This window comes from Erythrolamprus reginae, chromosome 12 (assembly GCF_031021105.1).
Source record: "Erythrolamprus reginae isolate rEryReg1 chromosome 12, rEryReg1.hap1, whole genome shotgun sequence".
Taxonomy (NCBI): Eukaryota; Metazoa; Chordata; class Lepidosauria; order Squamata; family Dipsadidae; genus Erythrolamprus; species Erythrolamprus reginae.
Genome location: NC_091961.1, coordinates 28,421,584 through 28,438,159, shown reverse-complemented (window position 1 = coordinate 28,438,159; position 16,576 = coordinate 28,421,584). Strand labels below are relative to the sequence as shown.

At 43.1% G+C, this 16,576-nt stretch overlaps 1 protein-coding gene across 2 annotated transcripts in view; it reads left to right on the top strand.

The window, feature by feature from the left end:
* Positions 1 to 16,576, top strand: part of NCAPD3 (non-SMC condensin II complex subunit D3) — a 69,612-nt gene that overhangs the window by 33,678 nt on the left and 19,358 nt on the right. For both annotated transcript variants that reach the window (XM_070765208.1, XM_070765207.1), the window contains exons 17-24: positions 2,400 to 2,591; positions 4,258 to 4,355; positions 5,617 to 5,732; positions 7,032 to 7,139; positions 9,353 to 9,467; positions 9,572 to 9,679; positions 10,549 to 10,787; positions 11,528 to 11,607. In XM_070765208.1, coding sequence (XP_070621309.1) covers positions 2,400 to 2,591; positions 4,258 to 4,355; positions 5,617 to 5,732; positions 7,032 to 7,139; positions 9,353 to 9,467; positions 9,572 to 9,679; positions 10,549 to 10,787; positions 11,528 to 11,607 — 1,056 coding nt within the window. The remainder of the gene's footprint in view (positions 1 to 2,399; positions 2,592 to 4,257; positions 4,356 to 5,616; positions 5,733 to 7,031; positions 7,140 to 9,352; positions 9,468 to 9,571; positions 9,680 to 10,548; positions 10,788 to 11,527; positions 11,608 to 16,576) is intronic.

Here is a 16,576-nt window from a genome sequence, read left to right as displayed (position 1 = left end):
ATTGGATTTTGTTGTACTGTTTTACTGCTGTTGTTAGCCGCCCCGAGTCTGCGGAGAGGGGCGGCATACAAATCCAATAAATAATAATAATAATAATAAAGGTTGCATATCCCTTTGAAGAAGGTGTGCATGGATTTCACCCTTCTGTGGCTCTTTGCAGTTGGTCCTGAGAAATTAAAAATAAACTCCTGCCTTTGCTATAAGTCAGGAGTTCCCAAGCTTTGCAACTTTAAGACTTGTGGACTTCAACTCCCAGGATTCCCCTGACAAATCGCCTGAGGAATTCTGGGAGCTGAAGTCCACAAGTCTTAAAGTTGCCAACTTTGAAGACCTCTGTTGTAAGTTAAGATAGTCTACTGTGGATTGTGAACCCTAAACTTGGGGTAGCACACATTAGCAATAGCACGTAGGCTTGTATATCACTTCACAGCCCCTCTAAGCAGTTTACAGAGCCAGCCTCTTGCTCCCATCAATCTGGGTGCTCATTTTAGCGACCTTGGAAGGATGGAAGGATGAGTCCACTTTGGACTCGGGGGGAGGATGAGGAGAGGGAAGAAAGCTTGCTATATTTATTTATTTATTTATTTATTATTTAGATTTGTATGCCGCCCCTCTCCGCGAACTCCTTTTCTTTTCTCCAAAGCCCACTGACGTAGCGTGTTTGCGTATCTTAAAATGGTATTTATTTATTGGTTGGTTGGTTGGTTTAGTTTGTCCAATACATTGTCCAATACACATTGAAGAGAATAGATATGTAGTAATATAAATAAAGAAAATAATAGAAGAAAATATATAAAAGTATATGTGAACATATTTGAAAGGAAGAAAAGATAAATGTTGTTGTGCACGTTCAACTTTGCACAGAACGAAGCGATTAATGCGTGCAAGCCCAAAACTCACCCCTTTTGCCAGCCGAAGCAGCCGTTTTTGCACTGCTGGGGTTCTCCTGAGGCTCCCCTCCATGGGAAACCCCACCTCTGGACTTCTGTGTTTTTGCGATGCTGCAGGGGAATCCCAGCAGGGGAATCCCAGTGTTGCAAAAACGAGCGCTTCGCTGGCAACGGAAGTCCAGAGGTGGGGTTTCCCAGCGAAAGGAGCATGAGTGAAATTGCAGCATCGCAAAAACACCGAAGTCTTCGAAACCCCACCTCCGGACCTCTGTGTTTTTGCGATGTTGCGATTTCACTGAAGCACCCGTTTCTGCGCTGCTGGGATTCCCCTGCAGCATCACAAAAACACAGAAATCTGGAGGTGGTGTTTCCCATGGAGGGGAGCCTCAGGGGAATCCCAGCAGTGCAAAAACGGGTGCTTCGCTGGCAATGGAAGTCTGGAGCCGGGGCCTCCAAGAGGTGGCGGTGGGTTTGTAAGGTGAAAATAGTTTGTAAGAAGAGGCAAAAAAATCTTAAACCCTGGGTTTGTATCTCGAAAAGTTTGTATGACGAGGCGTTTGTAAGACGAGGTATCACTGTATTTCATTCATTCAGATCTAGGGTGTGTTATTTGAGTGTTCCCTTGATTTTTTTGAGCAGTATACTTTTTATCCTCTTCTTTGCTAAACCATTTAAACCTAACTACACATGAGACTTATTTCATCTATAGATGGCAATATTATAAATTCTATTCCATTTCTCTATCTATAATAAAACGTAAACATCTTAACTCGATATCTTATTTAATCCTTTCATCTCTGTGTTAACTCCTTATCCATTGCTGCCACCAATCCTTATTTCGTCATCCGAGTTTTTAGTAAATTAAAATTAAATCATCGTGTATTCCTTCAAAAATAATTTAAAAAAAATATTTCTCAAATTATTTTTAGTCTCCAACCATTCATAAAGCTTTCCCCAGACCTTATAGTAATCACACTTATAGAATAGAATAGAATAGAATAGAATTTTTATTGGCCAAGAGTGATTGGACACCCAAGGAATTTGTCTTGGTGCATATGCTCTCAGCGTACATAAAATAAAATATACATTTGTCAAGAATCATGTGGTACAACACTTAATGATTGTCATAAGGGTCAAATAAGCAATGAAGAAGCAATATTAATAAAAATCTTAGGATATAAGCCACAAGTTACATTCATACAGTCAATATGGGAGGAAATGGGTGATAGGAATGATGAGAAAAACTAGTAGAATAGAAGTGCAGATTTAGTAGAAAGTCTGACAGTGTTGAGGGAATTATTTGTTTAGCAGAGTGATGGCGTTCGGAAAAAAACTGTTCTTGTGTCTAGTTGTCTTGGTGTGCAGTGCTCTGTAGCGACATTTTGAGGGCAGGAGTTGAAACAATTTGTGTCCAGGATATGAGGGGTCAGTAAATATTTTCCCCGCCCTCTTTTTGACTCGTGCCGTATACAGGTTTATGATTGATTGTTCTCTCGCACTCTCTCCCAGCCGCTATTTAAGCAAAACTTTCCACATTTTGGCTCAGAAGAACAGATTCTCCTCCTCGTTCATTAACGGCGTCATCTCCCATACCGAAACCGACCGTGCCCCGGCAGCTTGGATGTTGTTGGCCAAAGTGGCTGGTTCCTCACCCAAGTTGGACTATTCCAAAATCATTGACGCCTGGGACAGCATCAGCAGGTGAGCGAAAATCTCCTACGAGATTTGATTGATCGGTTGGTTGGTTGGTTAGATTTGTATGCCGCCCCTCTCCAAAGACTCGGGGCGGCTCACAACATAGCAACATAGCAAACAATGTACAAATCTAAAAATCCAATTAATATTATTAGAAAAAACTTTAAAACTCTACTAACATTTAAAATCATTCATTCCCATTCACATCGCAAAACATACTATATTATTTCAATGTCGTTTGGTTGGGCCCAGGGGAAGAGCCTTCTCTGTGGGGGCCCCGGCCCTCTAGAATCAGTTCCCCCCAGAGATTCACAGCGACCCCATCCCCCTCACCTTCCTCAAGAATGTTAAGACTCATCTATGCCGCCAGGGTTGGGGTAGATTCCAGTCTCCTAGCAGATGAATGTATTGTGAGTTAGCTGTTTGAATGGGAATGAGTGTTTTTTGTGGTTTTGCCTTTTTTAGACTATTAAATTAAATTAATTGGATTTAGGATGTTATATTGTTCCTATATATGTTGTAAGCCGCCCCGAGTCCTCGGAGAGGGGCGGCATAAAAGTCCAATCAATCATTATACTGTATATATATATATTAAGAAGCAACACTGATTGACAATCCATTTCACAGGCTGTTGTGCACATTCAACTTCGTACAGAACAAAGAATTCAATGATAATATTTCATTCATTCAGATCTAGGATGTGTTCTTTGAGTCTTCCCTTTATTTTTTTTGAGCTGTGCGTGTGTGTTTGTGTATGTACCTCGTTGGAGTTCTGTTTGCTGTGGGTGTATTACTTGGAACCCTCACCACGACTTTTAAGACTTGTGAACTTCAACTCCCAGAATTTACTTACTTACTTACTTACTTACTTACTTACTTACTTACTTACTTACTTACTTGCATGCTTGCTTGCTTACTTACTTACTTACATACATACTTACTTACTTACTTACTTACTTACTTACTTACTTACTTACTTACTTACTTACATACATACATGCTTACTTACTTACTTACTTACTTACTTACTTACTTACATACTTACTTACTTACTTACTTACTTACTTACTTACTTACTTACTTACTTACTTACTTACTTACTTACTTACTTACTTATTGGATTTGTATGCCGCCCCTCTCCGTAGACTCGGGGCGGCTAACAACAGTGATAAAAAACAGCATGTAACAATCCAATACTAAAACAACTAAAAAACCCTTATTATAAAACCAAACATACATACAAACATACCATGTGTAAATTGTAAAGGCCTAGGGGGAAAGAATATCTCAGTTCCCACATGCCAGGCGGCAGAGGTGGGTTTTAAGTAGCTAACGAAAGGGTGGGGGCAATTCTAATCTCTGGGGGGAGTGGGTTCCAGAGGGCCGGGGCCAGCACAGAGAAGGCTCTTCCCCTGGGTCCCGCGAAACGAGATTGTTTAATTGACGGGACCCTGAGAAGACCCACTCTGTGGGACCTAACTGGTCGCTGGGATTCCTCATCCTCCAAAGTTGCCATGTTCGGTGGGACCCCCGACCCAGCATGTTGACCTCAGCCATTGGTTTACAGCCCAGGGTTAAATGAACCACGTCACGACATGGGAATCTAGTTCTGCTTTCGTTCATGGGTGAGAGGTTGGGGTCCTTTATCCCTTCATTCTTCTCCGTTTTCCAGACAGCCCGAGGCCAACCTGGACACCATGGTGCACATCCTCAGCGTGATTGGAAGTGTGGCCAGACACCTGCCCGGAAGCACCCAGAACAGGCTAATGAGTAAGAAGGGATCACTGATTGGGGAGGGAACAGTCTCTCTTGTAGATTCTTCTTGGGGTGAGAGGGAAAGACTGTCTATGCCAGTGATGGCGAACCTTTTTTTATTCAGGTGCCATAAGAGCTTGGACATGCTCTATCATACATGTGCGAGTGCCCATACCCATAATTCAATGCCTGGGGAGGGCAAAAACAACTTCCCCCTGCCCCCTGGAGACTTGAAACAGCCTGTTTCCCAACTTCTGGTGGGCCCAGTAGGCTCGTGTTTCGCCCTCCTCGGGATCCAAAGGCTTCCCTGGAGCTGGGAGAGGGTAAAAACATCCTCCTCCATGTTGTGGTTAGCTCTGGCCCAGCTCCTGCCCCAAGGACTGTGGATGTGGGGGAGACATCCACATGCTGCAGGCCTTTTTTGCCCCTGGTGGAATCTGCTCATGAAGGCTCCTCTGACCAAGAAGACATGAGTGACAGGGAGGAGGAGAGTGTAGCAGACAGCTCAGAAGGAGATCAATTATTTAGCTCCTCCTTGGATTCAGAACAAGAGTTAATGATACAGCCACGCATGCGGAGAGCGATGCATAGGCAGCAACAAGTGAGAGATTATTATCAGAGAAAATGAGGCCACCTGTGGTTGGGTGGGGCTGTGGTCATTAGTGAGGCTGCTATAAAGAGCAGCCTGTGGGTTTGGCCATTGTGGAGGATTATCTGATCGTTGTGTTTCGTGACTGCTTTACTGGCTTTGACTTTTTGTGTGCTGATTTTTTCCCGCTTGGAAACTAAACCAGAGCAAAGTGTGTTTCACTTTGCGAAAGAAGGACTGTGAATTGCCTCACAGCTGCAAGCTAAGTATCACAGAACTGATAAGGGACTTGTGCCAATTACCAGTTTGTTTGGAGATGAGTGCTCTTGGCTATCCCAAAAGAGGGCTTGGTTTAAGTGAATTTTCATTAGAAAGAACATTGTTTTGAATTTTCTAACGTGTGTGTGTCTGAAATTTGTACCTGTGAAATTTTGGGAGGAGTCTACTAGAGAGCCCGTCAGAACACTCCATCCCCCCGGAGGCTCTCTGGAAGCCAAAAACGCCCTCCCAGAGCCTTTGTGCGAGCCAAAAATCAGCTAGCCGGCACAGATGTTGGAGCTGAGCTCAGGCAATGGCTCGTGTATCAGCAGAAATGGCTCCGTGTGCCACCCGTGCCATAGGTTCGCCATCACTGGTTTATGCTTTCCAAGATCCATTTATTCTGGGGTGTTTGGCCTTCTTTTTCAGATGATCTCAGATGTTGGCTGCAGGATTTCCAGTGTCCTTTGGAGGCCATCAGCTCCGCTATCGAAACTCTGCAGAAGCTTAGCCAGGCTGTCACAGGTGACCCAAATGAGATGCAGGTGAGACATAGACATATCAACTTTGGGTTTCACCATATGTTTCAGAGTATAAGACGCACCGGGGGTATAAGACGCACCTTAGTTTTGGGGAAGGAAAATAGGGAAAAGAATCTGCTTACCAGACATTCATCTGGCTAGCGTCCTTAGTCTGGTCAGTTTCAGCACATTTTATCCCCTGGTTAGGGCTTGAAAAAAAAACCCCGTATTCAGACTGCCCGCGAAAGTTGAATTTCCGCGAAGTAGAGATGCGGAAGTAAAAACACAATTTTTGGCTATGGACAGCCAAAAACTACCCCCGCGCACCCTTTTCCAAGGCCGCGCAAGGAGCCGGGCTTGAAGTTGGGGGCAGGGAGCGACGAAAGTGCGGAGGCCGGCAAAGATTGTTTTGAATGTAGGCCGCCCCCCCCCAGCGCCTCCGGCCCCCTCGCCGCTACTCCCCGCCCGCCCGATCCGCCCCTCTCACCGGCTTTCTTGGGGCATGGGTCCTCCTGCAGCAGCGCTGGCGGCTACAGCTTCTCGTTCTCCTCATTCGGCCGCTAGCCGCTCTGAGCGCTTTGAGAATGCCCGCCCCGCCCCTCTCGCAGTCCCTTAGCTGAGAGCGCTTTCGTCCCAGCTGTCAGCGAGGGTGCTGCAGGAGAGGCGGGGCAGGCGTTTTCACAGAGAGAGAGCAACAGACAGAGCGAGATAGAAAGGAGAGAGGGAGAGAGAGAGGGAGAAAGAGAGAGAGAGCAAGAGGGGGGGAGAGTGGAAGGCAGAGAGAGAAAAAAAAATGATAGAAAAAAGGGGAGAAAAAAAAGAGTAATGAGAAAATGATTGAAGCAGAGAATGACAGGAAAGAGAGAGAAAGAGAGAGAGAAGTGACTCTTGGTGATGACGTATGATGTCATCGGGTGGGAAAAACCGTGGTATAGAAAAAAACCCGCGGAGTATTTCTTAATTAATATTTTTTTTGAAAAACCGTGGTATAGCCGTTTCGCGAAGTTTGAACCCGCGAAAATCGAGGGATCACTGTATTACCAAACCAAACCAGTTATGTACATAGTACTAACACAGTTGCCTCTTGAAAAAAAGCATTTTGGGGACACCCATGACCTGGAGGACTGAGAATCTCCATAGACAACTAACTTACCTGTATGCTGATCAGGTAAAGGTAGATCACCCCAGACTCGGGCTTGATAACTCAATCTGCCATAGACACAGCCATCCTCCCAGGCAGAAAGAAGTGGGATCCTAGGGGAAGGTTGCTGCGTTAACTCGGCCAACGTTTACTCAAACTTCACCCGTGTCATATTTGGGCAGGAGCTGCTGAACAACCTGTGCGGAGACCTTTTAGCGACCTGCGAACAACATATCTCAGAAATAGTCTTCAAGGAATTTGGCACGGAAGAACTGCAAGAGGATGTCTTGGTAAATAAAACCAGAGAGGTTGTGAGTGGTTAAAACTCTGAATATCACATTTTGGGGGATCAGCCAACCCACCGGAGGAGGACTTAATAGATAGATAGATAGATAGATAGATAGATAGATAGATAGATAGATAGATAGATAGATAGATAGATGATAGATAGATAGATAGATAGATAGATAGAGTAGATAGATAGATAGATAGATAGATAGATAGATAGATAGATAGATAGATGATAGATAGATAGATAGATAGATGATAGATAGACAGACAGACAGATGATAGATAGATAGATAGATAGATAGGATAGATAGATAGATAGATAGATAGATAGATAGATAGATAGATAGATAGGATAGATAGATAGATAGAGTAGATAGATAGATGATAGATAGATAGATAGATAGATAGATAAATAGATAGATAGATAGATGATAGATAGATAGATAGATAGAGTAGATAGATAGATAGATAGAGTAGATAGATAGATGATAGATAGATAGATAGATAGATAGATGATAGATAGATAGATAGATAGATGATAGATAGACAGACAGACAGACAGACAGACAGATAGATAGATAGATAGATGATAGATAGATAGAGTAGATAGAGTAGATAGATAGATAGATAGATAGATAGATTAGATAGATAGATTAATGAGTTAGATAGAGTAGATAGATAGATGATAGATAGATAGATAGATAGATAAATAGATAGATAGATAGATGATAGATAGATAGATAGATAGATAGATAGAGTAGATAGATAGATAGAGTAGATAGATAGATGATAGATAGATAGATAGATAGATAGATAGATGATAGATAGATAGATAGATGATAGATAGACAGACAGACAGACAGATAGATAGATAGATAGATGATAGATAGATAGATAGAGTAGATAGATAGATAGATAGATAGATAGATAGATAGATAGATAGATGATAGACAGACAGACAGACAGACAGACAGACAGACAGACAGACAGACAGACAGATAGATAGATAGATAGATTTTATTGGCCAAGTGTGATTGGACACACAAGGAATTTGTCTTGGTGCATATGCTCTCAGCGTACATAAAATAAAATATACATTTGTCGAGAATCATGTGGTACAACACTTAATGATTGTCATAGGGGTCAAATAAGCAATGAAGAAGCAATATTAATAAAAATCTTAGGATACAAGGAACAAGTTACAGTCATAATAAAAGATTTGTCAAGGCAACCCCTTCTCTCCATTAGCTAGACTTTCACCAAACCATCATCATTTTTTACAATCCCATAATCCCTTGCGGGGTGGAGCCTAGGCAATTGAATGGAGCTAGCCGAGTGTTTGAATGGCTGGATGCCATCCCCTGTCGCCACTGTGGAGTTTTGTTCAGCAGATATATTGTCCTCGTGCCCAGAGAGAAAGAGAAATATCTGCTGCTATCTAGGATCGAACTCACAACCTCTTGATTGCGAGGCGAGAGCTCCACCCTCTAGGCCCCTGGACTGCTCTTTAGACTTTCACTGAATAGAATAAGAATGAATAGAATAATTTTATTGGCCAAGTGTGATTGGACACACAAGGAATTTGTCTTTGCTGCATATGCTTTCAGTTTACATAAAAGAAAAGATACATTTGTCAAGAATCATGTGGTACAACACTTAATGATTGTCATAGGGGTCAATAAGCAATGAGGAAGCCATCAATGTTAATAAAAATCTTAAGAATACAAGCAACAAGTTACAGTCATACAGTCAAAAGTGGGAGGAAGGTGGTGATAGGAATGATGAGAAAAATTAATAGAAATGCAGACTTAGTAAATAGTTTGACAGTATTGAGGGAATTATTTGTTTAGCAGAGTGATGGCATTCAGGAAAATACTGTTCTTGTTTCTCGTTGTCTTGGTGTGCAGTTTTGAGGGTAGGAGTTGAAACAATTTGTGTCCAGGATGCGAGGGGTCAGTAAATATTTTCACCGCCCTCTTTTTGACCCGTGCAGTCTACAGGTCCTCAATGGAAGGCAGGTTAGCAGCCATTGTATTTTTCTGCAGTTCTGATTTTCCTCTGAAGTCTGTGTCGGTCTTGTTGGGTTGCAGCACCAAACCAGACAGTGATAGAGGTGCAGATGACAGACTCGTTGATTCCTCTGTAGAACTGTAGTGTTTTAATACCAATTGAGGATTCTCTTTCCTGTTTATGTCATCGTTTCATTTTGCAGGTGAAGCACCTCTTCACCTTGGGTGAGATCGCCCAGCTGTGCCCAGCCAAAGTGGACAAGCGCATCTTCTTGCTAGTCCAATCCCTCTTGGCTAGTCCTGACAACATGGAACAATGTAAGGCCCTCCTCCAACTCCTTTGGATGTCCACCTTGCAGTGGGGACCGTCTCCTACTTGAAAGCCCTTTTTGATTTGTGTGTGTATGTGTTGTTTTTTTTAGTGTCCAACCCTTCGGAGAATGAGGAGCTCCCAGCATCTCAACCGTTGTCACAATTCCGAGGGTCCATGATGCCTTCTACTGTCAGAGCACATGCGTTCATCACTCTGGGTAGGACACTTGGGCATTAGGATGGGAGGATAGGGGAGAAGGTTTGCTATATGCCCCCCTTTTATTTTCTCTAAAACCCACCGACGTATCTTAACCACTTCTCGACTAAGTTTGTTTATTTGTTTATTGATTCATTCATTTATTCATTCATTGATTCATTCATTGATTCATTCATTCATTTATTTATTGGATTTGTATGCCGCCCCTCTCCGCAGACTTGGGGCAGCTAACAACAGTGACAAAAAACAGCATGTAACAATCCAATACTAAACAACTAAAAAAAACCCTTATTATAAAACCAAACATACCATGCATAAATTGTAGAGGCCTAGGGGGAAAGAATATCTCAGTTCCCCCATGCCTGACGGCAGAGGTGGGTTTTAAGAAGCTTACGAAAGGCAAGGAGGGTGGGGGCAATTCTAATCTCTGGGGGGAGTTGGTTCCAAAGGGCCGGGGCCGCCACAGAGAAGACTCTTGTTTAGTTGACAAGAACCGGAGAAGGCCCACTCCGTGGGACCTAACTGGTCGCTGGGATTCGTGCGGCAGAAGGCGGTCCCTGAGATAATCTGGTCCGGTGCCATGAAGGGCTTTATAGGTCATAACCAACACTTTGAATTGTTCCAACAGTATTTGACTTTAGGGCAGGTCCACCATTGGTGATAATACGTGTCTATCTCCTTTTTTGCACTTCCAGCAATTTGGCTGAAGATTCGGATACATTTTGGCCAGTCTGTTGGGTGGCCAGTGCCATCTACGGAACATTTTCATCTGGGTTTCTTTAAATGCAGTGGGCTTTGTCATCTGCCAATCGTATGTCCATGAATTTTCCACATTTGATGGACAGAGTCCTAACACTCTCGTTACGACAGGGAAGCTGTGCCTGCAGCACGAGGACCTGGCCAAGAAGTGCATCTCCGCCTTGGCTCGCGAGCTGGAGGTGTCCAAGGACATGGCCGTCCGCAACAATGTGGTGATTGTGATGTGCGACCTCTGCATCCGCTACACCACCATGGGGGACAGGTATATCCCCGACATCGCCATATGCCTGAAGGATCCGGAACCCTTCATACGGAAGCAGACCCTCATCCTCCTTACGCATCTCTTGCAGGTGAGGGAAAGCAGAGGGCTGGAAATGTAACCTTCTTCACGGTCTAGGCGTGCTCAGCTTTCCGGGAAATGTAGCACGGGGTTGAATTTATATTGTTGTTGTTGTTGCTAGCTGCGAAGTCGTGTCCGTCCCACTGCCACCTTTGAAAATAAAAATAAAAAGAACTGCAGAAAATGGAAAGATGCAGGGGTTTGGGGAAGTGTTGCCGGCTTTGAGCAAATGTATGTACAGTGTTCCCTCGATTTCCGCGGGGGATGCGTTCCGAGGCCGCCCGCGAAAGTCGGATTTCCGCGAAGTAGAGATGCGGAAGTAAATACACCATTTTTGGCTATGGACAGTATCACGAGCCTTCCCTTAACACTTTAAACCCCTAAATTACCATTTCCCACTCACTTAACAACCATTATTACTGGTACTCACCATTGAATAAGATACTTAGTGATCCTGATATTTATTAACCTAATTATTTATTAACAATAATTTTTTTTTTGGTTATTTATTTGCAAAAATTATTAGTTTGTTGATGACATATGACATCATCGGGTGGGAAAAATCATGGTATAGGGAAAAAACCGCGAAGTATTTTTTAATTAATATTTTTTGAAAAACCGTGGTACTGTATAGGCTATTCGCGAAGTTCGAACCCGCGAAAATCGAGGGAACACTGTATATATTAGGGAAGAGAGTATCCACATTTTCTATCCAAGTGGCTAATTGTTGTGCTGTTTTGGTTTGATTAGGAAGAATTTGTGAAATGGAGAGGCTCTCTCTTCTTCAGGTTTGTCAGCGTTCTGGTGGATCCCAATCCAGAAATTGCCAGGTAAGGAAGATTTTTTTGGAAGTTGGTAGGGTTGAAAACTTGGTTGTCTCTCGATTCCTTCTGAATATCTAGCAGAAAGTTCCAGCTAAGCCTTTTATCCTTTAGGCCAGTGATTTTCAACCTTTTTTGAGCCACGGCACATTTTTTACATTTACAAAATCCTGGGGCACACCACCAACCAAAATGACACAAAATGACACTCTTAAGACACTCTCCTCTCTTTTTCTATCCTTGTGTGTGTGTGTATACACACTCTTGAACCATTTCCAAAAACAGGTGAGGGCTGGGTTTTTTCTCTCTCTTATTCTTTGGGTGCTTTTTATCATATGCTTTAAATCAAAAGTCAATTCTCTCTCTTTTTTGTTTCTCTCTCTTTCCTCTCATTCTCTGTCTCAATCATTTTCTCATTTCTCTTTTTTCCTCCCCTTTTTGCTCATTTCTCTCTCTCCCTTCCTCTCCTTTTCTCTCTCTCTCTCTTGCTTTCGTTCTCTCTCTTGTTTCTCTCTTTTCTTTCTCTCTCTTGCTTTCTCTCTCTCTCTCTTGCTTTCTTTCTCTCTCTCTTTCTTTCTCACTCTCTTTCTCAGCAAAAAGTTGTGAGACCAGAACCTGAGCTTCCTTCTTCGCGGCACACCTGACCATGTCTCACGGCACACTGGTTGAAAAACACTGCTTTAGGCAGATCTTCCTTCCTTCCTTCCTTCCTTCCTTCCTTCCTTCCTTCCTTCCTCCCCCCCTCCCTCCCTCTCTCCCTCCCTCCCTACTTCTTCCAAATCTTGCATGCATTAAGGTGGTAGAAAAAGCAAACATTCTCTACTCTTTATTCTTCATTCCAATATTTCTTCTCCTCTCTTCCTCTACTCTTTATTCTTCATTCCAATATTTCTTCTCTTCTCCTCTCTTCCTCTACTCTTCATTCTTCATTCCAATATTTCTTCTCTCCTCTCTATTAGATGAGCAAATGAAATTGAAAACTAGGCCAGAATTATAGGAAGTTGGAGTAACAATAGATTAGTGGCAATATGCCCAGATTCAGTCTAGATATCAAAAAGATGCAAGAATGTATATATTCGGAAAAGAGAACAATGTTTTAGGGAAATTACTAATCAAAAATCAAGGAAAATTGATTGGGAAAGCATATAAATATCTGAACAGTTCAAAAATTGTCGGTTTGATTTTAAAAGAGAACGTGATAAGCTGGTGTAGGAATTTTGAAAAAGAAGAATCAAACTTTTTAAGGACAATGGCGATATAGGGAGCCAACTAACTTGGTTTCTTCACACTGCCTCAATTTAGGATAATCCTGTCCCAGATCTTCCCAGCAGGGGGCAGCACAGCATTACACCCTTTGCCGTCACTTGGCTCAAATCTAGTTTAGATTTGTGGTGTTGGCTTAAAAAGCAGGAGGCGTTGATACCCGCTGCTTTATTTACACTCGGGATTGTTCTTTAAACAAACACTCGGCAACTTACTTGTAGGGCTTTTCAGTCCATTGTGTAAAACTTGCATCCAAGTACAGTCAAGAACAATAGCTCCGGAGTCTATGCGGGATTCCGTGTATAGAAAAAGGAGAATACATGCTTTTTCCACAGCGGCACGTGCCACTATTTTTAAAGGAATGTTGGACTGCGTGGCATTGGGCCAGAATACCTGCGAGACCGCCTTCTGCCGCATGAATCCCAGTGACCGGTCAGGTCCCGCAGAGTCGGCCTTCTCCAGGTCCCGTCAACTAGACAAGGGACCAAGGGGGAGAGCCTTCTCTGTGGGGGCCCGAGCCCTTTGGAATCAGCTCCCCCAACCCGGAAATTCATACTCCCCCCACCATCCTCACCTTTTGTAAGAGTCTTAAGACTCATTTAGAATGAATTGGGCTTTGGCACAGTTCAGCATGGCTCTTCTTATGTTTTTATGTTCTCTCTGTCTTTCTCCTTCCTTCCTTCCTTCCTTCCTTCCTTCCTTCCTTCCTTCCTTCCTTCCTTCCTTCCTTTAATTTTATTTATTTATTTATTTATTGGATTTGTATGCCGCCCCTCTCCGTAGACTCGGGGCGGCTAACAACAGTGACTTCCTTCCTTCCTTCCTTCCTTCCTTCCTTCCTTCCTTCCTTCCTTCCTTCCTTTTATTTTATTTATTTATTGGATTTGTATGCCGCCCCTCGCCGTAGACTCGGGGCGGCTAACAACAGTGACTTCCTTCCTTCCTTCCTTCCCTCCTTCCCTCCTTCCTTCCTTCTTCATCTTGTCTTTTTCCCTTCCTTCCTTCCTTCCTTCCTTCCTTCCTTCTTTCCTTCCTCTCTCTCTCTCTCTTTGAATTGAGGCAGGCAGGGTTCCCTTGGATACCATTTGTTCAGCGTCTCTTCTGCTCAAGATCCCCATGGACAATTGGTGGGCCACTGTGTGACACAGAATGCTGACTCCATGGGCTTTGGCCCGATTCAGCATGGCTTTTCTTCCTTCCTTCTTCATTTTGTCTTTTTCCTTCCTTCCTTCCTTCTTCATCTTGTCTTTTTCCCTTCCTTCCTTCCTTCCTTCCTTCCTTCCTTCCTTCCTTCCTTCCTTCCTTCCTCTTGTCTTTTTCCTTCCTCTCTCTCTCTCTCTTTGAGTTGAGGCAGGCAGGATCCCCTTGGGTCCCATTTGTTGGGGGTCAAGGGAAAGGGAGGGTCTTGCCTTCTCTTTCTGCTCAAGATCCCCATGGACAATTGGTGGGCCACTGTGTGACACAGAATGCTGACTCCATGGGCTTTGGCCCGATTCAGCATGGCTTTTCTTGTTCTCTCTGTCTTCCTTCCTTCCTCCCTCCCTCCCTCCCTTCCTTCCTCTGTCTTTTTCCTTCCTTCCTCTCTCTCTCTCTCTTTGAGTTGAGGCAGGTAGGGTTCCCTTGGGTCCCATTTGTTGGGGTTCTAGGGCAAGGGAGGGTCTTGTCTTCTCTTTCTGCTCAAGATCCCCATGGACAATTGGTGGGCCACTGTGTGACACAGAATGCTGACTCCATGGGCTTTGGCCCGATTCAGCATGGCTTTTCTTGTTCTCTCTGTCTTCCTTCCTTCCTTCCTCCCTCCCTCCCTCCCTTCCTTCCTCTGTCTTTTTCCTTCCTTCCTCTCTCTCTCTCTCTTTGAGTTGAGGCAGGTAGGGTTCCCTTGGGTCCCATTTGTTGGGGTTCTAGGGCAAGGGAGGGTCTTGTCTTCTCTTTCTGCTCAAGATCCTCATGGACAATTGGTGGGCCACTGTGTGACACAGAATGCTGGACTCGATGGGCTTTGGCCCGATTCAGCATGGCTTTTCTTACGTTCTTATGTTCTTAAGTTGAGGACTGCCTGCCCGAACCTTTACTCCAATGGGATTTAATTTCCCAACTTCCCTACTTCGTTCTTGTGTTCCCTCTTGCAGATTCACCCTCCTCATTTCAGAAGTTCTGTTTATATAATTAGGTTAAATTAACGTCTCTGAGCAACTATCTGTGCTTTATGTAAAAACTACCCTGCTGGGAATGGCAATATTTTTTTTTCAATAAAAAGTCCACATATTAAGCTGGGAACAGGGGGGAAATATTCATTTTCCTCCTTTAAAAAAAGAGGGGGGGGAGAAAAACCCCTAAACATCGAGGTTGCGAGTTTAGACTCAAGGCGAATAGACCCGTTCTTAATAAGATTTAGTTATCGTGAGTGACTAGTTAATTACCCTCAAACATTGTAATTACTGACGGTGTTTACTGTTCTATGGAGTTATTTCTCCCTTTAATTATGCTGGATTATAATTAGAAGGAAAATGGTAGGATGAGCCCTGGAAGCTTTTGTTAAAGGGAAGGGCATCAAAACAAGCTGAGTGGTTTTTAAGAACATTTTAAACATCTTGAAGGAGATTTCTGAACTTGGACAGGAGAATTTATTTATGTATGTATGTATTTATTTATTTATTTACTTACTTACTTACTTACTTACTTACTTACTTACTTACTTACTTACTTACTTACTTACTTACTTACTTACTTACTTACTTATTGGATTTGTATGCCGCCCCTCTCCAGAGACTCGGGGCGGCTAACAGCGACAATAAAACAGTGTACAATAGTAATTTGGTATTGATGATTAAAAATCAATTAATATAAAAACCAATTAAAAAACAAGCTGAGTGGTTTTTAAGAACATTTTAAACATCTTGAAGGAGATTTCTGAACTTGGACAGGAGAATTTATTTATTTATTTATTTATTTATTTATTTACTTACTTACTTACTTACTTACTTACTTACTTACTTACTTACTTACTTACTTACTTACTTACTTACTGGATTTGTATGCCGCCCCTCTCCAGAGACTCGGGGCGGCTAACAGCGACAATAAAACAGTGTACAATAGTAATTTGGTATTGATGATTAAAAATCAATTAATATAAAAACCAAACATACATACATACATACATACATACCATGCATAGAATTGTAAAGGCCTAGGGGGGAAAAGTATCTCAATTCCCCCATGCCTGCCAGCAGAGGTGGGTTTTAAGTTGTTTACGAAAGGCAAGGAGGGTGGGGGCAGTTCTAATCTCTGGGGGGAGTTGGTTGCAGAGGGCCGGGGCCGCCAGAGAGAAGGCTCTTCCCCTGAGTCCCGCCAGGCGATATTGCTTCGTTGACGGGACCCGGAGAAGACCCACTCTGTGGGACCTAACTGGTCGCTGGGATTCGTGCAGCAGAAGGCGGTCCCAGAGATATTCTGGTCCGGTGCCATGAAGGGCTTTATAGGTCATAACCAACACTTTGAATCCTCATGTTTCAACACCACTCTAGTTTATTTATTTATTTATTACATTTGTATGCCGCCCCTCTCCAAAGACTCGGAGCGGCTCACCACAACCAAACAGTACAAATCCAATGATTAAAAAACAATTTAAAACCCTTAATATTAAAAAAAACAGTCATACATCTCAGACAAACCATACATAAAACGGAAACGGCCCCCGGGGGAATCAATTTCCCCA